Source organism: Durio zibethinus, chromosome 12 (assembly GCF_047325235.1).
Source record: "Durio zibethinus cultivar Kanyao isolate XHJ-2024 chromosome 12, ASM4732523v1, whole genome shotgun sequence".
NCBI lineage: Eukaryota > Viridiplantae > Streptophyta > Magnoliopsida > Malvales > Malvaceae > Durio > Durio zibethinus.
The window spans coordinates 26,328,386-26,348,905 of record NC_143173.1 but is presented as its reverse complement, the minus strand read 5'-3'; the positions used below and the strand labels follow the sequence as shown (position 1 = coordinate 26,348,905).

The following is a 20,520-nucleotide window of genomic DNA, read 5'->3' as shown; positions in this document are numbered from 1 at the left end:
AAAGGAGCGTTTTTATTATTCGTTCAAATACAAGAAAAAGAAACCAAAAAGCCTTCTCTTTCTGCTCATTCTTTTCTCTCTACCAACAGTCTCTCCTCTCTCTCTCTCTCTCTCTCTCTCTCTCCGTCCCTATCTGTCTACGCGGAAACTCTTTCTCTCTCTTCTTTTCCCCTTTTTTTTTTATTTTTAATTTTTTTGGTCCCCGTTTTGGACCATTTGTTCCCATTGCGTTCATATGGTGTCACGCTGACGATCAAAAAATTCACTGTTGGTGGGGGCTTTATTTTGTGCAACCAGCCGTATAAAACTTGCGTCACAAAGATTTTATTTATTTTTTCTTTTCATTTATTTTTTTATTTAGTTTGAATTAACTAATATTGTCAACTTTCCGGTCCATTCTCTTCTCTTCCGAAGCCGTGTAGGTGACAAGAATGGCTTTCCCAGACTGCACGTGGAGGCGGTAACGCTTTTTATTTTTGCATGGATTTCAAAAAATCAAAAGGTTAAAAAAAAAAAAAAACAAAGATAAAAAGCCTAACAATTTTTGCATGCATATAGTAGTATATACTTGCAATTTTCTTTTTCCATGTTTTAATTAATTTAACATTTGCGCTATCTTTAAGCCGTTCATTTTTATTTTTTTTTTGCTTTTTAATGATGATCACCAACGCGTTATTCAGTCGTGTCCCACGTGTAGACGCGCTCATCACCATCCACGTGGCATGCATGCAGATATTATATGATGAAAAAGAAAAGGACGCACTGGCCTTGGTTCACACCTATAAGCCTATGACCCATTCTAGTTCTAGACCCCTTTCCCAAGTATGTTTGACATTTTGACCCATCATTATTTTATTTTAATTTACATGAGAATGGAAAAGAAATGGATTTAATCATTACCCAATGGTAATATGAACATGAAAAATATTTATTCGTGATTTACGAAAAAATAAAATTTTATTTTTATAGGAGGGAAAGGGAAACGCAGGGTGGCCGAAGGTAATCATTTGAAGTAACACATGAAACTAATGTAATTTGGCAATTGGGCCGATCCTTCTAGGAATTTGGATTGAGTTTTTTATATTAAAAAATTTTAAAAACATCAAAAATTAAGAAAATTAATTAATATTATATATATTAAAATCAAAACTTTAACTAATAATTTGAGACAGATAAATTATTAATTAAAAATGATTATTTTTTGAATGAATCGATATATTATTAAAATTAATATTTAAAAATTATGAGTTTAAAATAATTTAAATATTTATATATTTTTTAATGACGTATATAATTAGATAAAAATAATTTAAAGATATATTAAAAAATTTTAAAAATTGAGTAATATAGTTGATATGAGTTTTAGGATAGTTATTAATGCGTAGTTTCTTTCAGTCAAATGGAAACTAATTAAACTGTTTTAAATTGGATTTTTCAATCTTAAAAATTTTTAATTTTTAATTTATAGATTTTAACTTTAAAATTTGAAAATAAAAGATAAAACTTTTTTAAGTACACCAAGCTATCAAGTCATGTGGTAGGCTCGTAGCCTAATATTCAACTAAAAAATATATTATCATAAACAGATTTCTAATTAATGATTTGAAGGAAATGGTTAGTAATGTTATCTGATTAACAATTTTGTTTTTTTTTTGGACAAATTTCACTGCGAAAGATCGTGTGATGTAATTTGGTGAGGATTAATGGTGGAAGAATATGAACTTTTCAAATCAAAGTTGATTTTCTGCTGAAAGAAGACACGTGGAGTAGTGATATGATTTGTCGCCGGACGAGCCGGAGGGGGCAGAAGTGGATAGACACGTGAGCCACTTGAGACGTTGACCAACTTCTAAGAATTCTTATTGGCTGGCGTGGCGCAGGTAGTGAAAATTGTTTCCATTTAACCATCTTCTGGATTTCTTTCTTTTGAATTTCGATGCGGACGACCTTTCCATTTCTTTTTATTTTTTTCCCCATTGGAATTTTTTCAATTCCAATTAAAAAACTAATTTGTTAAAAAAAACAGATAAAAAAAAATAGCAGAATTTAAGATAGAACTACTTCAAGGAATTGGTCATGCACGTTTAATTAATGGAATTCCATTCCACATGTATTAGACCAAGTTATGGATATGAAATTCATATCAACTATAAATTTAGAAAGACCATGGTTTTACCTAACATGATGGCATTAGAAATCCACATTAAATGGGGGATATTCATGCCAAGTAGAAAGGAAAAAGGTATATTAGTGAGCAAAGCAAAGCAAAGGAACTTTGATTTCATCTTTTCCTAAAACAAGACTATTAAAATAGAAAAATCGTGTAGCTAGGAAAGTAAATTTTCTTTTTATTATTATTATTATTATTATTATTATGTTCCATCAAATGGTGAGAACATATCAAACTTATGGCACATGTAGATTTGAATAATCCATTTTCAACAATATTAGAGTTAGATGTTAGTTTTTTTTTTTTTTTTTTTCATGTAGACCATGTATGTAAGCCTCATTTTTTTTAATTATATATTTGTAGATATATACCAATATTAGTATTTGGATTTGATGAAATATATTTATTGAAAATATCATAATGTCCACTTGAGAAAAGAAAATAAATGTTATACATAATGTGGGAAAAAACAAATATTTGGAAAATTGACTGTTTAAGAAAATCCTTACTATTATGCATGTCAATTGACCAGTGTAGATTCAAGAAAAGACCAAACTTTTATGAATCTCTTTTGGTGAAATTTATAAAATTTATTTTTAAAATGAATTAATAAAAATTTAAATGGATTGATTGATAAAGTTTAATGTAAAAAAATTATTAACAATATCATTTTATAATTTAAATTTGATAGATATTTATTAATGGTAAAAAATTTATTAATATTTTTACTAAAAATATTATTTAAAAAATATATTAAAATTATTAAATTTATTTAAAATTTCACCTACTTAATTTATATAATAAAACCTTTAATACATCAATTATAAATTTTAATATTAATTTTAATTTAATAAATTTTAACAAAAGACTTTACAAACTCTAGAAGCATATGCAAGTACACATGCACAATAAAAGCAAGACTGCTTTTTGGTCATTTTCCTTTTTTCTACGTCCTTTCTAGAATGCTGAGTAGTAATCCAATTTTAAGTGAAACAGCCAAAAGATTCAGATTTCAGCCTCATCTTCCAGGCTTGAAGTTTACTTGCAATTTCATGCAATTTTATCTGCCATTGGTATTTAAAAGTGGCTTCTTTATCTTTTATTTTCGTTTTGCTTCTTCTACAGGGAAAGGTCATACTGTTGGAAGTTGCCTGGAAAAGGGAGAGGACAGACCCTTCGCTCCTGGACCTGGGAATTGTAGGATCCCTTCAAAATTTGACATCTCGTTTCTCAAACATTGAAATTTTCTTTTTCCAATTTCCATCAAAAGGTTTTTCAACGAACATTATTGTAGCAATGCATCTGTTAAACGCATAGTTTTTCAGGATTTGATAATCCTTCAAACAGAAAACAAGTTTTCTTGCTACAACAAAAAAAACCTTGGTCAAATCCCTTTGTTTTTCTTGACCCAACTGCTGCCCTCAGCATTTTGTCCTTGCCATCGTAAATTTCATGACCTTTAATGTGGTTATATTAAAATAATCAGACCAAGATGATGAGATGCTGAATTTTTTGTATCCTTCCACTATTAAAGCCTAAAATTCAGATAACGTGTTTCAGAAAATGCCAACACTAAATCTGAAGAAACAATAAACAAATATATTGTTTTTGACAGGAGTAAAAATTCCAATACTGAAAAACTTTTCAACCCTTAATTAATTTGTCTTTAGCTTCACAGTGACGATAGCTCGATCGTGCCTGGAAACATCAAGTCCATTTAATGACAGCTGATATATTAGCTTACGTAGAATTAAAGCATATATCTATCTCTCTGCTTCTTTCTTTGATTTCCCTACAATCTTCATTTTAACGTTTCATCTTTATGCAAGTTTTTCAAATTGAATCAGAGCGGCTGTACGGCCATTATATTTTATACCCAGGAAAATATCAATTGGCTAAAAATCCATTATCAAGCGGGTTAGTGTTGAGTTTTGAGTCGAGGGATAAATTTATAAAATTATAACCAAAAAAAAAAAAAAAACAATAATTAAGGAGAAAAATAAAGTGTTTTTTTTTATATTTGTATTTTGATGTTTAAGTCCGTGACCGATTATTAAAGGTTAAAAATAGAGTAAAAAATAAAAAAATAAAAGAAATATAAAATGAATAAATAGTATATTAATGATTTTATTTATAAGTAAAAGATAATGAGTTTATAAAATTAAATAATAACATAATTAAATTGATATAATATTATACATATTAGATCAATTTAAAAATTAAAAATATTTTTGATCATTTGTTGATAATTTAAAAAAAAAAATCAAATTATCCTTTGAATGAAAAATACCCTCAACAATACGCAATGATAAAATTAACGAGACAATGAAGTAATTGTGTCCGAGTCTGTGAGTAACATGTTTGGAAAATAATATAATAGAAATAGTGTCTTTGGTTTTCTTAAGAAATGAGAGCAATGTGATAATTGGCGCGCCACAGTATTATATGGAGTCTCTACTTCTGTTGCTTTCAGCATTATTATTACTTGGGTGAAAAATTCGTAGGAAAGCATATCCTTCATAAATAATCGTTAAAGTTTTTCAACAGTGGCAGATTGGCAGATCCTCGTGGCCGTCTTTAATTAATGTAGTTGCAACAGGAATCATTCGTTTGCCAACGTAAAAGCAGCATATTTTGTTGAAGCAGAATTCAATTCTGCAGCAAAAGAAAAAAAAAAAATTTGCTGAATCTGCTTTTTTCATTGCTCCATTAATCTTTCTGTCTTTGCCTGAACTTTGGGAGAATTGATATATGCAGCAGAAAAAATAAAAAATATATATTAATATTAGTAAATAATTTAAATTTGATTTAAATAAAATTTAAATTTAATTTAATTATTATTGAATCAAATTTGAGTTCAAATAATTCGATTTATTAATCGAGTTGAATTCACATATTCTTATTATCAATTTAAGTAATTTATGAATCTAATCTAATTTTTATATTTTAATATATTTTTATTAATTTAATTAATAAAATATATTGAATTCAACTTAAATTTAAGTGTAAATAATTGAGTTTTTATCAAATATAAGAATCAAATTTATTTTTATATATTAATCGAATGAATTTAAGTAGTTTGATTTATTTTTCGAGTTAAATTTAAATTAAAATAATAAAATTTAATTAAATTTAAATCAAAATTTAAATTTTATACTTTTAATTTAAAAATTAATATTATATCGATTTAAATTCGATTGAAAAATAGAAGAGGGTCCATCAGTCAAAGCAAGGTTTCTGATGATTCAAAACAAGCATGGCTTTCCCTTTCCTCCAAAAACAATAATCATGAATTTGTTGCAGTCAAGTTCTGCTGGTGTCAAACGCAAGAAGGTTGACAGAGGACCAAATGAGACCCACTCTGGACTTACAACAAAGACCAATGAAGACAAAGGAATACAAACAAAGAGGACCATTCCTAAATATCAAATGTATGCAAATGGAAAGAGACAATAAGTGTATAGTGATTTTTCTTATGCTATTAATGTTCAAAACCATTGAATGTACACTTGTTTTGAAACTATAATCTCTTCAATCCTTACTTCAGAAAAAAAATTTTTTTTTTATGCACAATAGCATATAAAGGCTCTAAGCCTAGCAATACACGATAAATTTTCTTGCATAGCCATATAAACAAAGTATCATGCAACATCATCAAATCAAAGCCACGACAATATTTCATACTCGCAAGGGAATCAACAGAAAAATTTAGAGATAGTTTGAAATCGATTTTATTTTCTTTTTCTATTTTTATTTTTAAAAATTCGTAGCATAAAATATAAATCTTGTTTGGTAAGATAATTTTGTTTCCACGTTTTAAAATAGACAACAAATTAATTACAAGAATCGTCTCATAATCCAAAATTTCTCACTTTTTTATATTTATTATTATTTTATGAAATGTAAATGCTCTTAAAATAATTGTAACCTTTTTATTTTACTCTTTGAAAAACTCATTAAAAAACTGCTACCATTTTTCAACAAATTGAAAACAATTAAAAGAAGAAAAAAAAAAGACAAATGAGAATTGACATTGGGAATGGAAAAGATTATGGTTAAAGAAAGGGCTTGGTAATAAAATAAACTCATTAATTTATTCAGTCCTATCATTCTGTCTGTTTTTCTAGATGTTTGATAAAATGCCCACAAGACCCCCGCAAACACTCAACCAACCCAAAAAATTATTTCCCCAGCCAGCCACCCCCGCCCTTCCCTGCTCTTTTCCCACTCCACCGTCCCGTTTCAATTTATCTCTCTCTCTCGATTAGCCGACAGATTTCACAGAACCAAAGAACATCCACACTTAAAAAAAATTAAAAATAGTGCTAATTCATTTATTTTAAAGTTGAAAAAAAAAAAAAACTTTAAAAAACAAAATAAATAAATAAATAAAAATATCAAAAGACGAACTCTCACTAAAGTGTCTGCTTCTCTTTCTTCTCTCTCTTTCTCAATCACTGCCTTTACTTTGATTTCTCTCTACAGAAGCTAGAAAGCCAGGGTTTTTTTGGCTTTTAAACTATAATGTGAAACCCTAACCAAGTATTTTCAGTTAGGTTTTTTTTTTTTTTTTTTGGTTTTGGTTCGAAGAGATCCGGAGACAGGATAAGGCTGCGTTTGGCAGAATGGGGAATTGTTGTAGATCTCCGGCGGCCGTTGCCAGGGAAGACGTGAAATCGAGCTTCTCTGGCCATGATCACGCCCGTAAAGATTCCGTTTCCAAACAGAAGCCGCCGATCACCGTGCTCGCCGGAGTTCCCAAGGAGAACATCGAAGAGAAATACCTCGTGGATCGGGAGCTCGGCCGAGGTGAGTTCGGAGTTACTTATCTTTGCATCGACCGGGGCACTCGCGAGTTGCTTGCGTGCAAGTCAATCTCTAAGAGGAAACTGAGGACTGCCGTGGATGTCCAAGATGTGAGACGGGAAGTTGCGATTATGAAGCACTTGCCGGAGAATTCGAGTATAGTGAGCTTGAAAGAAGCGTGCGAGGATGACAATGCGGTTCATTTGGTGATGGAGCTTTGCGAAGGTGGTGAGCTTTTTGATAGGATCGTCGCCAGAGGACATTACACCGAGAGAGCCGCCGCGACAGTAACGAGGACGATTGTGGAAGTGGTTCAGCTTTGCCATCAGCATGGAGTGATTCATAGAGATTTGAAGCCTGAGAATTTTTTGTTCGCTAATAAGAAAGAGAATTCGCCATTAAAAGCTATCGATTTTGGGTTATCGATATTTTTCAAGCCAGGCAAGTTGTTTGCAATTTGAATGCATAAATAAATGAGTGCCCTTTTCAAGAATGAACCATATTTAGTAAGAATTATTAGTGATAATACAAGGTTAGAATTACATTTAATTATGTAGCAAAGATGATATTTTGCGAAGCTTGGTTTTGATTTTGCCACGGAAACATTTGATTCCAAAGGGAAAGTACATGGAAAGAATGATCTAAGTTAGCGGATTGGACATGCCCATGTGCTGTCGTCTGTGTGCATCTATTTGTTTATTGTCTTTGTAGTGACGAAATAAGCACTTGATAATTTTATTTGGCTATGCTTTAAAGGTAGCTTGAATGAGCTACTGTAATAGGTGCGATTACTTTGAAGCAATGTTACTAGGCACTTTTTTTGCTTGAAATGAACAAACAGAAGAATGAGGTAGTGCATGGTTAGGCCTTGTTAACAGCTGTTTTTTCATTTTGTTATCTGTGCTTTTGCATTAGAATCACTTTTGATTCCTTTCCTCTTATTGTGGAAATTGGAAGCTTACCTTTTTTTTTTTAACTTACAATTGTCGGATGTGTAGCTTTGCTGATTGATACAAATTTCCCTATTTCCTATAGTGGGTTGTCATGGGATAGCTTTGGTTAACCTTATTGCCAAAGTGTCTCATATTAAGTAGATTTTCCTTCCACCAGATGAATGGTCTTATTTTTTGCAATATTCTAGAATGCTATAAACCTTCTTTCTGCTTTAGGTTTGGTGTTCACGTTCTATCACCAAGATGTGGCTGAGTTTGCTTGTATTAATTCTTTTAGTACTTCTATTGCTTGTAAACCGTAATAGCTCGCACAGTAACCCGAGGTTTCCTGAAAAAAAAAAGTTTTTCCCCAATTTCTCAGCTACAACCATCTATCTCTGCCTAAGGATGTCTCTGCCTGGTGAATATTTTTTCAGTTTTGATTGCAAAAAAGTGTGTGGTTGGGTAGGATGTGGCGTGGGGACACTGGTGGGGGTATGAAAGAGTAAATATTATGCTAAATAGGATAAGGTCTGTGTACCCATATTTTGACCACTTTTCCTTTTATTATTGTTGATTGTGCTTTTTATTCTTTAATACTGTGTTTTAATGCATATAACGTTTAAATTTCAGGTGAAAGATTCTCTGAGATTGTTGGAAGTCCATATTATATGGCTCCTGAGGTGCTCAAACGGAATTATGGACCAGAAATAGACATATGGAGTGCAGGAGTCATTCTCTATATTTTGTTGTGCGGGGTTCCTCCTTTTTGGGCTGGTAAGCATATTTCTCTGGAATTCCCTTGTCTGTATGCAGCTGCATGCATATCTATTGGATGTGCACTAGTGTATCAAAAATGAGTTGAATTGTTATTCCTACCTGAAGAGTGTTTTTTTTATGTAGAGTCTGAACAAGGTGTTGCACAGGCAATTCTTCGTGGGTTAATAGATTTCAAACGTGACCCATGGCCAAATATTTCAGAGAGTGCTAAGAGTCTAGTTCGGCAAATGTTGGAACCAGACCCAAAGCTTCGACTCACTGCAAAGCAAGTGCTTGGTACTAATGTTTCCTCTTTGCTACTTCTTGTGTGTATGTTTCTGGGGGAGGGAGGTGGATGGGGGTGAATAGGCATTTAGGCACATCCTTTCATGATTCTATTGATCTTGTAATGAGCTTTATCTGCGTCTTCAAATATAACAGTTAAAACCTTATTAATATCAGCTTTCCAAGTTTACTTCAAAATACCAAGATCTATGTTTCTAATTTGCCCAACATTAATGTTAATGATTAGTGATAGTTTGCCTAATCTATATGTTGCCTCTTCTCGCAGAGCATCCTTGGCTCCAAAATGCTAAAAAGGCTCCTAATGTTCCTCTTGGTGATGCTGTTAAGTCAAGGCTTAAACAATTTTCAATGATGAACAGATTCAAAAGAAAAGCCCTGCGGGTTGGTTCATTGACACTAAGAATGCTATTAGATCTATTTTTTTCATTGATGGGGAAATCCTAAAAGTTAATTTGAATTAGGTTATTGCTGAGTTCTTATCTATTGAAGAAGTTGAAGACATCAAAGAAATGTTCAAGAAAATGGACACTGACAATGATGGCATTGTTTCAATCGAAGAGCTGAAAGCTGGATTTAGAAATTTTAGTTCACAGCTTGCAGAGTCGGAAGTGCAGATGCTTATTGAAGCTGTGAGTATGGTTGGTTTATACCCTGCCATAAATTAACTAGTATTATGATACTTTATTTTCCTGGTTTTTACTAATTCTAAGCAAAAGAGCAGTCAAGATTCTTTTTGTTTTTCTCAGTACATATACCTTTTGCAGGTGTAGTAAATGTGATCATAAGAACTATTAGTTGACCAAGACTTTTTATAACTGGAACTTATTTTGTTTGGGTTGGAGGCCACCTATGTAGGATCTTTAACTAATTTGAGCTGAATTTTTTGGTATCGCATCCTGTAAGGTATCAGAATTTATTATGTTATTCTGCAGTTGTAAAAATTCATGGATCTCCTGTTGTCTGTCACGCTAACTTTGTTTATTAGTACTAACATTGTTGTCTGCCTAGCTTTCTATTAAAAAAAAAAAAAAAATCCTCTTGTAGTATGTTTGTACACTGATAGAGCAGCATTGAAGAAGTTGGATGTCTGATGATAGTTTAAGTAACAATTTGAAGGAGTGGATGGCCTTTGTGCACAATGTCCTACCCTCCTGCAATTATAAGCATGCACAGACAAAAACCATAATAATAGGGAGGCTGAGGTTGCCTAGCATTCAGTGTGACTACATTTTCCAAGCTGAGAAACAACAAGCAGTTTCGTTTTTGAAAGAGTAGACTGGTCTATTGGAAAAGAGAGTATTAAGCAGCTACTCAGCATCAAGGATTTCTACAGTAGTTGATGAGCAATTTTACTTTAGTGGTTCCTATAGTTGTATTTTTTTGGTGTTGATACTAGAGTTCATTGGTAATGCTATTCCCCTCCTTTTATCTCATTTCCTAACTGTTAGTGAATTTTGAATTTGATACACACCTTCAGCAGTTTTCGTACTTGTCAAGATGTTTTGTTAATCTGGCTGTAATACTCTGGCTGCATTCCATCATATCCAATTTTAACGCAGATAACGGCATCATAGCTTAGGCTCGATTCAATTTTGATTTTCCAAGCTAAAAATGAGTTTCTTGACAAAAGGTTGATGCTAATGGGAAAGGAACATTGGACTATGGGGAATTTCTTGCTGTTTCTCTCCATCTGCAAAGAATGGCCAATGACGAGCATCTTCGAAAGGCCTTTTCCTATTTCGACAAAGATGGCAATGGTTTCATTGAGCCTGATGAGCTTCGGAATGCATTAATGGAGGATGGAGCAGATGATTGTACTAATGTCGCAAATGACATCTTCCAAGAAGTGGATACAGACAAGGTAATGACCCGATATTTTGTCACAAATAAATTCATTTAGCATGTTTCAATTTGACCGAGAATTCTTTTTGAAATGCAGGATGGATGCATTAGCTACGATGAATTTGCAGCCATGATGAAAACAGGTACAGATTGGAGAAAAGCTTCTCGACATTACTCAAGAGGGAGATTCAACAGTCTAAGCATAAAGCTGATGAAAGATGGTTCTCTGAATTTGGGAGGCGAGTAGAATCATACCAGTTCTCTGTTTTAGTTCATCCTTGCAAGAAAAGTACTGGATCATTCTTGTATATCTTAAGACTTTTGCTTTCTCTTGTGATTATTTGTGGAGGACTCTGGCATTACATGGGGTCCTTTTGCCTGGTGGTTTACAAGGATTCTGAGAAGGGCTTGGTACATCTTGTTTGTCTCTGCTAATGTTAGGCACGTATGATTCTCTCTGCCACTACCCACCTTTTGATAATTATTGTTTCCGGTTGACAACATGGGATTTGATTGAATTGTGTGGTGCGTAGGCTCACGCTTGGGAGGCTCTTTTGTTTATATTATATTATCGTTAAACTATGCCCATTGTTTCATAAGCGTCAGTTAGTAGTACAAATTGTCAGTTCTCGAAAGGATAACTCGTGTTCGACATGGGACAAAAGCTTGATGTTTTCCTTCGGCCATATCTCTCCAGTCCACTGGACCCGAGGTTAATTATTGTGTTTTTGTCGGGCCTCGTCTGATTCATTATTATTCTAACTCTGTCGTTGGGCCCCATTGGTACATTAGATAAGCTCCAGTAACCCACTGGATCTTTGTATTTTCAGCCCAAGATCAGCCGGCATTGCAGGGGCTAATTTTCTTTTAGGGCGTCTCAAGTAAAAATTTCATCTCGTGGCCCAAGATAAGCTTTAGGCATGAAGAAGTCCGGACTTCAATTGGTTTTCACAACAATCCTGATTCCCGTAAATGTTCAGGACTTTGGCATGTGACAATTACTAAAATCCCTAAAAGCCAAGCTGCATCAAGCCTAGCCTTTTTTTTTCCCTTTCCGTTCTTTGTATATGGATGGTAACTAAGTCCAGCTGTCAAAGGTCGATCCCTTTCACCATTGAGATGTTGACCGAGCTTTTTGGGTTGTTAATAGCACTTGGAATCTTCTTCCCAGTGATGTAGCCAAGACGTTATGTCCTCACGATTTAAATTGCAATCTGCTCGTAATAAATAAAGGATCATTCCTTTAATTTACGAATTCAATTATATATATGGAAGTTGTGGCAAAATTCACAAAAAGCTGGGCACCGAGGGAGAAGAGCAAACTAGGATATACCTAAGCTGATATCATTAGCAGTGTACGAAAGTCTTTCTTCCCTGTTAAGATGCATGTTTTGATCATAAGCATCTGGATCGGATGATGCAAATGTATGCACTGATGATGCCAAATTATCTTCGACTCCAGGCTTTTTTAGAGCTTGAGTAATTCTTTCTCTGGATTCTATTTCATTTTTGTCAGCCTCGAAATCGGTTTCGAAATCCTTTGCATTTGACTCAGACTCCTCACAGAGTGAAGGCAGTGATACGGGAGAGAATGATTTGTTAGCATTTGTTGGGGTGGGTCGGTTTCTATGTTGGCCTGCAATTCTCTCAAGGAATCTCACCTGAGCTTCAATCTTAATCTTCAAGTTCCTTTCCACCTTCAATATAAATCCTCAAGAAATTGCTAAACTACATCCCTGGGGCTATACCTTTCTTCTTTGTAAGGAAACAGAAAAAAACGAGAATCGAAAATTTTTCATGTTTTGCTCATGCATGGATATATGTTTACATAGATATATATATATATATATATATATATATATATATATATATAAATGGAAATAACTGGTGTTGATCATCCCCTTGTTTTCTTTGTGCTTCCAGATGCAATTGCAAGGATTCATGAAACTGAGCGCCTCCTCAATGATTTTTCAATCACAGCCAATGATACAATAAGCAAACAATGAGAGTAATGAATATATATGAAACTACAGCGATAATTCTCCAGCAAAACAGAAAAGAAATGATAACTCACGATGTTGTACCGAAATTAGGCAATATCTCTGAAATGTTTCTCCTCTCAAACTTGCTTTAGATAGACCATCTTACTGTTCTTTCTTTCCCTAACTTCAATGTTAGTCAAAGACGGAAGTTTCATTAAACTTAACTCGTATTTGTTTCTGCCTTTCTGGTACAAACTTTAAAATCCTGTATTTCTGGAAAAACAATATTAAAGATATATGAATCAGTTGATGAAGATCAAAGATTAGTTATATATGAATCAGTTGATGAAGACCAAAGATTAGTTAATTGTTTATAGAATAAATCAATGACAATACGTAAATGATCTTGAAATTAAGGCAGAAATAACCATTGGAGAGAGATCAGTTAACCTGCAGATGACTTTGACATTGTAAATGGTCAGTCCATCAAAGGCCATATCCTTCAGAATACCCTTTGGCGTTCGCCCCTGCCACCCAAAATTTACGCAAAAATCACCCACCATAAACCAAAGAGACGTAGAAAACCAACCATGAATCAAAGAAAAAAAAAAAAAAAACACCCATAGCTCAAAACTTACTCTGGACCTCCGAGCTAATTAACAGCTTCTTCGAATAGATCCTGAAGCTCTCGAGTCCATCTCAGGCGTTCCTTGGCTAAGCCATCAGAGCAACTAGAACAGCGCATTGTGGATAGAATGGCTCGATTGTAGCACGAGCATTCGCCTTGTAGTATGAGGGATTATAAAAACAACTGGAAACCAAAAAAAAAAGTGGCGATAAGCGCTAAGAATAAATTGATAGGATTAACGGGTGCCCTACAATGTCTTATTGTGTCTCTTAATTGTCGGAATTCAGAGAGTCCAAATGAATTATTTAATTTAAATTCAAAGGGTTATGCTCCTTGTTCAAACTTTTTTGGCTATGATCTCCTCCAAGATCAAGGGAGAAAGAAAAATAGTTACTATTAATTTTACCATAACATGAAGACCACCCCCAAACATAACCGAATGGCTGGATGGACACGTAAAGTACTCTTTAAAAGGTGTCAGCAAGGAAGTAGAACTTCCCAAGCATCTGTTATAAACATATATTTTGACAATAAGCTTCATTACATTTCCGAACACAGGAATATTGCTATACTACTTTGTCAGCAATTGAAATGTCTCTCTGTCGTCTTCTCATCATTTTAGTCACTATCACTGCCTTGCCCTCTTCATGCTGCAAGATGGACATTTGTACTGCTTAATGCTCTCAGCTCTAGCAGGTGTTATCTTAACACACTTTCCATGGAACCACCTCTCACAAACATCACAACCGATCCAAAACTCATCTGCACTGTAATTTCCACCGCAGCTGCCACACTGTGTTTCGGTGTGTTCATCTTCATCATCCTCGTAATTCTCATCTGCAAGCTTAGGATTGCTTTTCGCTTCTCCATCACTTGATCTCTATATATTAAGAACCCAGTTAATGACTAAGATGAAAAGATCTAAACTCTGCACGGTTTAAGCACAGAAAATTCATTCATTCTTGGGGGGAACATTAGCCTTTCTATGCAGGCCTCATTCATCCCAAACTGGGCATCAATCATACTACAACTTGGGAAAAAAGTATGTGATTGAAACTTTGCAAGCTCAAATAATAACAAGTTTTAATTGACTAACCTTTGTGCTGCCCCGAGATTTGCTCCCACTATCCATGCTTGGCTTGTCTTTAACAGGCTTCCTTTCAGTCACAACCTCAAAGACTGTGGGAAGATCATTAATCATGCTAAATAGACGTTTCCTGTATAGAAGAATTGTAATAAACAATTATAATTTGTATTCTATAAACAAGAAAACTATGAACACAACAGCATGACACCTATGCAAGCATATATCAAGTTTTTACTCTGCCAAGCGCCACAAGAAATTACTTCTATACTCGTTTTGGCAATCATGCATAGCCTCGAATCTGGGACTTCCCCAACAAAGCAAAAATAGTTCAAGGCTGAACCATCATTAGACTAACAACTGAAACTGAATTGCAATGGAAAAACAAGGGGGGAAGCTTTTCCTGATAGTAATCAAAGTTGTTGATTTTCAATGACATTATAACCGCATACTCATATGTTCCACACATGAAGCAAAAAGAGAGACAAGACAGTACCTTTCATTGCGGTTAAGACGTGCACCAAGATAAAAAGCCACAGAAATCAACCAAGAATCACTATGCACAGCAACCAAGGACAACCAATCTTTCCGGTTCATTCCATCTCTTGCAAAATTAATACCAAGCGCTGGCTCAGGAAGCTCCGGTGGAACTTCCTCCGCTGGCAGAGTTACTTCCCAGCTTTCATTTGGATGTCCGTACAGGCATAAATTCTCTTTATCTAAACCAAACAAAACGCAAAGAAAATTCTGGAATTCAGTAACTTTAATTACCAAAATTTCGATGATTTGGAGATTCTTTCTATTTATTGAGGAACGCAAATTTCTAAATTCAATTAAGAATAGAAACCTAATACTTCCATGTAAAAAAATAATAATAAAACAACGAAATTAGGCAAAATCAATATCAAAAAATAGATTTGAAATTGAAATTGGAAAAGGAGAGTTGAGATCTCCAATCAGATATTACCTGGATCACAGAGTCCATAAAAGTCATCCACATCTGAGAGAACGACAGAGAAAAGAAAAAGGCAGCGTTAAGCAGCTATGATAAAGAGATTTAAAGAAATTGAAGCATAAAAAGAGGTGAAGGAATAAATTTACCGTTAGTTAAAGCACGAACGATGGCAGTTCTTCGAGCAGAGTAATCTTTGAAGATCTCCTCGACGGTTCGAGCAGTGGAAGCCATTTGCATGGCCAATTATCAACGAATGAAATCTTTATCCACGGCAACTATACATAGAGGATTGAGGATGAGGAGGCAGAGAGAAGGGATCCAAACCCAAACACAAATGTAAATAAAAAAAAAAAAAAAAAGGGGGGCGAAGCAAAGGGCGAGACTAGAAGAGACGAGAGAGAGAAATTTGCTAGTGCCGCTCCCCTCCTTTTCACGCTTTGGAGCTTCCCATTGGTTGTTGCATGGGACCCCGTAACTGCGAGATGCTCACCACTCTAGTCTACACTGTTTTCAGAAAAACTGTCACTAGACTGGTAATAATAAAATTGATATATTCTAATTATATTTTATGTATTTACACAAAATATATAATATATTTTATTAATTTTATTAAATTTATATAAAATTATCATTAAAATTTTAAATCGTATCATTTTTATATTTTATTTTAATATTATATTCATAATGTATCATCGCATTAAATTTTAAATTATTAAATTTCACTATTGCTATCATACTATTTTTTTTATTTTAAATAATAATAATAATAATAATTTTGTGTTGTCCAAAATGGTATTTACTTGGTGCAATCTTAGAGACATGAAAAGTAATTAGAGTTTCACTTTTTGAGAAAATAATATAAATATTGATAGAATAAGTTTTAAGTTGGTAATGGTTAGATGATGCTATTCAATGTAGTTAATGATTGATGTTCAATGTTTGGTAAAGAAATGCAAGTAGGAAGTTAGTTAAACCAAAAAAATTAGTAGTAGTAGCATAAAACTTGCTTATAATTAGGTTTAATGAAGACAGGGATTTGGGAATACAACAACATTGTTTTCAAAACCGCTCAATTTGACAAAACTAGCTGCTGCTGCTCTTTAATTACAAATCCTATAAACAACCACAATCTAGAGCAGAGCTAGGTTTATGACAAGCCATTACGGTCCATGTCAAGGGCTAACGAATCTTTCCTGTGCATGTTCACGAGTTACATTGTTCTATTCCTCGATACCATGCTGCACCTGAAAGTTCATCATGAGCTGAAAGAGGCTGTACCTTTCAATTATTTTCATCGTATGGTAAACCCAACAAGCCATTCCATTTCTCGTCCCAACTTGCATGGATTGAACTTAAATGACATTCATAATGGATTGAACTTATGGTTTCCTTGTTCATAGATAAAGCTGGCCGGCCGGCCTTAACTGGAGCAAATTGACCTGGTCCATGCCACTCCACTCCCCTTTCATCACTGAAAGGAGTGGTCAAGCACAATCTCCAAATGAAGTTCTAAAGGAATAAAAGACTTGTATACAGTGAAATAAGGGAGAATTGGGCCAAATTAAGGAACACAACTATAAGCTCTAACCAGTTACACCAAGGTTAAGAAAAATTTTAACAATCAGAGAAAATGGAAATTTGAAAATAATTTATAAACTTCTAGATAACCATTATGATATCCCAGTTCATCAACACATGAATTTCCTTTCCAAGAACAAAAAAAAAAAAAAAAAGAGCAATAAAAACAAATGTAAACTTACACAAGTTGCCTAATGGTAGCAAGGGCCACCACTGATTCTTAGGGAGTTGATATTAACCGCTTCAGGCCATTTTTCTGCTCTGTTGTAAGCTTGGTAGGAAACTTGATGTTGAATTTAATTCTCAAATTTCCTTTCTTATAAGGTTCTTTGGGAATGGGCATTCCCTCCCCTTTAACAACTTCTTCATAGGTTGGACCGATGATGTTGTTAATAGGGACCATCAGATTCCGTCCATCAAGTGTTGTCAGCTGTGCTGTATAACCAGTTAGAGCTTCCACTAGAGATATCTTCTGAGTAACAACAAGATCGTTACCATCCCTCTTGAACACACTGTGAGGCTTCTCATCAATGATGAACACAAGATCAGAAGGAATGACCCCTCGTTGCTCATTTCCCTTTTCTGGAAAAGTAATTTTTGTACCTTTTTTCCACCCTGGCTTAATCTCAATAGCAAGAATCTCCTCCACTGTTGTAGGTCTCCTGTAATGTTTAAAAAAATCATAGTTTTATGGTTAATATAGAATATCAAACAGTTTCCGAAAACAACAAATATAAGGGCTTTGTGATTTTTTATTTTTTTTTGTGCTATACTACATATAAATGGTTAAAAAGTAGGAACTTCACTCACCATACTTTGACCACTTATGTCTTGTATAAAATATACACAGTGCAGAATTGTGAGCTCTCACAATATTAGCAAATAAGCAATAAGTAGCATGCAAACTTCAGACTTCAAAAGCTGAATTCACACGGAAAGTTAAGCTTATGTAAAGTTTTGCTCTAGGAACTTCTATCCAGTGTGCCAGCCTAAAAGACTACTGGTCTGTCGATAATCTGGTTAAAATGAAGCACAACAGATAATCTAAAATGAAGCACAACAGCAAGACTAATCAAGGACATACCACAGCAAATCCACCATCATGTTTATAATGCGTTAGTGGTCATTGAATGAAGCCAAAGTACAAATTTGGTATAAATAATAGAATTTAAAAAGGAATCTTGGGCAAGCATCAAGAAATCCCCAAAGTTGGTCACAAACACAAAGATCAACAAGGAAGCTCCAAGATCAATCTAATCTTTATTAACAAAGAACAAAGTACAAAAAGATGCTTTATCGAGGAGGGAATGCCAAAATAGAAAGAAATAATCACACCAACCAAACAAATAATATAACACCATGAAAGGTATTTCTATCACTCATGCAAATTGAATAACTGACGACAAGCACTTAAGTTTTGAGTAGCTTAAAAGATGGTAAAACAAGACCAAAAAACAAAAAGGGAAAAGAAGAATGAAAGACAAAATCATTTTGCTAAGTAGGGAAGAAGGAACAAATTCATAGAAAGGTTAGACATTGGTGCAAAGAAATAAAGCTTTTTTCTGATTAATGCGACCAATCTAAATCTCTCGTGAACATTAAGACCTCAAACGAGAAAGGACAAAATTGAATAGCAATGTAAAATTACGATCATAAGATCTCAATAATCACAACTTTCTCAGTTCAAAACAAACCGTCATGCAACTTTGTCAACACTCAGGAAACAACCAATCATTTTAAATGATTAGAACCCATTATCCTATTAAGTAGTAGCAATATCTTTATCAAAAAGTCAAACTTGGCCACTTCTGTAAACATCCTTTGTGACTTATGCTCATATAACCATAACTTGAAAATGTTAATTATTCCCTCTCTTATGCCTAAAAACCTCCCACAGGATTCAATTATAGATGTTCTACAGTAATCACAAGTCATATAATTCAAAGCTAATAAAATTTGAATTTAGATCTACACATAAATCGAGCTGAAAAATCATTATCCACATAGCAAAATCAATATAGAAACAATAAGCATTACCCAATTAAATTAACTTACAAAATAGAAAAAAAAAAACTATAATCCAAACAATTGAAAATAAAAGATTACCCGCTACCATCAGAAACATCCCTAGAAATCTTCATCTTCTTGGTAGTCCCTTTGTACAAATCCTCCAAGCTGCAAGGCAATGTTCTTTCAATTGCGGGTCCTTTACGGGGCATAGTTGTAGAACACTCTCCAGCTCCACCCCTAAACGAGCCGAAAATATCTTCTCCAAACATGCCCCTGGGGAACCCCGACGCCCCTACACGTGACCCGCCCATATCACCTATACCTCCAAACGGACTCGAAAACCCAAAAAACTCCGAGAAAATATCGTCGGGGCTCCGAGTATTGAACCGGAACATCGTCGGACCTCCGTCCACCCCTCCCGGGAACCCTCCCGCCCCCGGAGGAGGCATCTGGCCTTTTAACCCTTCTTCTCCGAACTGATCATAAACCGCACGCTTTTGGGGATCACTCAAAACCTATAATTAAATGAAATTTTCATTAAAAAAGAATAAGAGAGGAAAAAAAAGTAAAAAAAAAAAATTGTTACATCGTAAGCTTCAGAGATTTGCTTAAATTTGGCTTCAGCTTCTTTCTTGTTGTTAGGGTTTTTATCGGGATGCCACTTCATGGCCAGTTTACGATACGCTTTCTTCAAATCTTCGTCTTTTGCATTTCGGTCGACCTGAAGAATCTTGTAATAATCAACGCCCATTCTTCAAAAAAAAAAATTTTTTTGTTTTTTGCTGCTGCTTGGCGATTTTCCTCTTCTACGGATTTCTTTTGCTGCTGCTTGGCGATTTCTTTCTTTTTTTTTTTTTTTTTTATAAATCTTGCCTTTTGCTCTCCACCAAGACTTGATGAGTTTATTAAATGAATTATTAAATGAATTATTATACGAAAGGAAAGCCCTTGATGGGGTGGTGGGAATTGGGGGGGGGGGGGGTGTGGGGTGTGGTTTTATCTACTTACAAAATTACAGGCGGTCAAGTTTAGTCCCAATCCCATTATCAAATTATTACTACAGGAAGGCTCAACTTTTCTAAGCTTTGCGGCCCAAGTAGTAGTTCGTTACATTTTTTTATTTTAAATTCAAGATAAATAAATTATTCAATGTTTTGACAAAATTTATTATATCTGATAATTTAAAAATAATGATTATAAAATTTTATTCAAAAGATTTCAACAAAAAATTTCTGACATTTTTATGTCAGAATAAATAATTTTTACCAACTGAATCAACCTTTTCTTGATAATAATATTCTTCCAAATTGAACGAACATCTTCTATCTCATAGTTCGTTACATGCTACAGGAAATTAGCCGCATGTTTTTCCCATCTCTGTTAATAATAAGGTAGGCTCTCTGTCATACTCATATTTCTAGATGTTGGATTTGGTCACCTCCGATTCCCAAAAACAAAAAAATCAAGG

At 34.0% G+C, this 20,520-nt stretch overlaps 3 protein-coding genes and 1 long non-coding RNA gene across 5 annotated transcripts; 1 reads left to right on the top strand and 3 right to left on the bottom strand.

Annotated features, from left to right (window-relative positions):
* The first annotated feature begins 6,385 nt into the window (after positions 1 to 6,385).
* Positions 6,386 to 11,565, top strand: LOC111295894 (calcium-dependent protein kinase 13-like). Of its 2 annotated transcripts, none has more exons than XM_022889693.2 (7): positions 6,386 to 7,417; positions 8,542 to 8,685; positions 8,812 to 8,964; positions 9,239 to 9,354; positions 9,435 to 9,602; positions 10,604 to 10,834; positions 10,913 to 11,565. In XM_022889693.2, the coding sequence occupies exons 1-7, from the start codon at positions 6,796 to 6,798 to the stop codon at positions 11,060 to 11,062; spliced, it is 1,584 nt and encodes a 527-aa protein (XP_022745428.2). In that variant the 5' UTR covers positions 6,386 to 6,795; the 3' UTR covers positions 11,063 to 11,565. The 2 variants fall into 2 exon arrangements, with proteins under 2 accessions (XP_022745428.2, XP_022745427.2); XM_022889692.2 differs by having other exon boundaries at positions 6,577 to 7,417; positions 9,435 to 9,611; positions 10,913 to 11,397.
* A 1,367-nt stretch (positions 11,566 to 12,932) lies between these two features.
* Positions 12,933 to 13,575, bottom strand: LOC149515936 (uncharacterized). The gene is made up of 3 exons (XR_016326223.1): positions 13,436 to 13,575; positions 13,248 to 13,324; positions 12,933 to 13,070 (listed from the first exon to the last, which is right to left on the bottom strand). It is a non-coding gene; the product is annotated as an uncharacterized LOC149515936 (long non-coding RNA).
* A 227-nt stretch (positions 13,576 to 13,802) lies between these two features.
* LOC111295895 (PHD finger protein ALFIN-LIKE 2-like) lies at positions 13,803 to 15,970 on the bottom strand. The gene is made up of 5 exons (XM_022889694.2): positions 15,611 to 15,970; positions 15,477 to 15,509; positions 15,006 to 15,228; positions 14,522 to 14,642; positions 13,803 to 14,305 (listed from the first exon to the last, which is right to left on the bottom strand). Exons 1-5 carry the CDS (start codon positions 15,699 to 15,701, stop codon positions 14,054 to 14,056), a joined length of 720 nt encoding a protein of 239 aa, XP_022745429.1. The 5' UTR covers positions 15,702 to 15,970; the 3' UTR covers positions 13,803 to 14,053.
* Positions 15,971 to 17,091: 1,121 nt separating this feature from the next.
* Positions 17,092 to 20,016, bottom strand: LOC111296697 (uncharacterized). Its single transcript, XM_089741545.1, has 3 exons — positions 19,639 to 20,016; positions 19,149 to 19,567; positions 17,092 to 17,704 (listed from the first exon to the last, which is right to left on the bottom strand). The coding sequence occupies exons 1-3, from the start codon at positions 19,801 to 19,803 to the stop codon at positions 17,263 to 17,265; spliced, it is 1,026 nt and encodes a 341-aa protein (XP_089597671.1). The 5' UTR covers positions 19,804 to 20,016; the 3' UTR covers positions 17,092 to 17,262.
* Positions 20,017 to 20,520: the final 504 nt, after the last annotated feature.

Excerpts from the sequence above, each read along its gene's own strand:
- LOC111296697 (XM_089741545.1), bottom strand. The coding sequence starts at position 19,803 with ATGGGCGTTGATTATTACAAGATTCTTCAGGTCGACCGAAATGCAAAA. Across the intron at positions 19,568-19,638 it reads AAATCTCTGAAGCTTACGAT|GTTTTGAGTGATCCCCAAAA; the intron begins GTAACAATTTTT and ends ATTTAATTATAG. Across the intron at positions 17,705-19,148 it reads GATGTTTCTGATGGTAGCGG|GAGACCTACAACAGTGGAGG; the intron begins GTAATCTTTTAT and ends TAAACATTACAG.
- LOC111295894 (XM_022889692.2), top strand. The coding sequence starts at position 6,796 with ATGGGGAATTGTTGTAGATCTCCGGCGGCCGTTGCCAGGGAAGACGTG. Across the intron at positions 8,686-8,811 it reads GGTTCCTCCTTTTTGGGCTG|AGTCTGAACAAGGTGTTGCA; the intron begins GTAAGCATATTT and ends TTTTTTATGTAG. Across the intron at positions 10,835-10,912 it reads AAGAAGTGGATACAGACAAG|GATGGATGCATTAGCTACGA; the intron begins GTAATGACCCGA and ends TTTGAAATGCAG.
- LOC111295895 (XM_022889694.2), bottom strand. The coding sequence starts at position 15,701 with ATGCAAATGGCTTCCACTGCTCGAACCGTCGAGGAGATCTTCAAAGAT. Across the intron at positions 14,643-15,005 it reads CGTCTTAACCGCAATGAAAG|GAAACGTCTATTTAGCATGA; the intron begins GTACTGTCTTGT and ends TCTTCTATACAG. Across the intron at positions 14,306-14,521 it reads AATCTCGGGGCAGCACAAAG|AGATCAAGTGATGGAGAAGC; the intron begins GTTAGTCAATTA and ends CTTAATATATAG.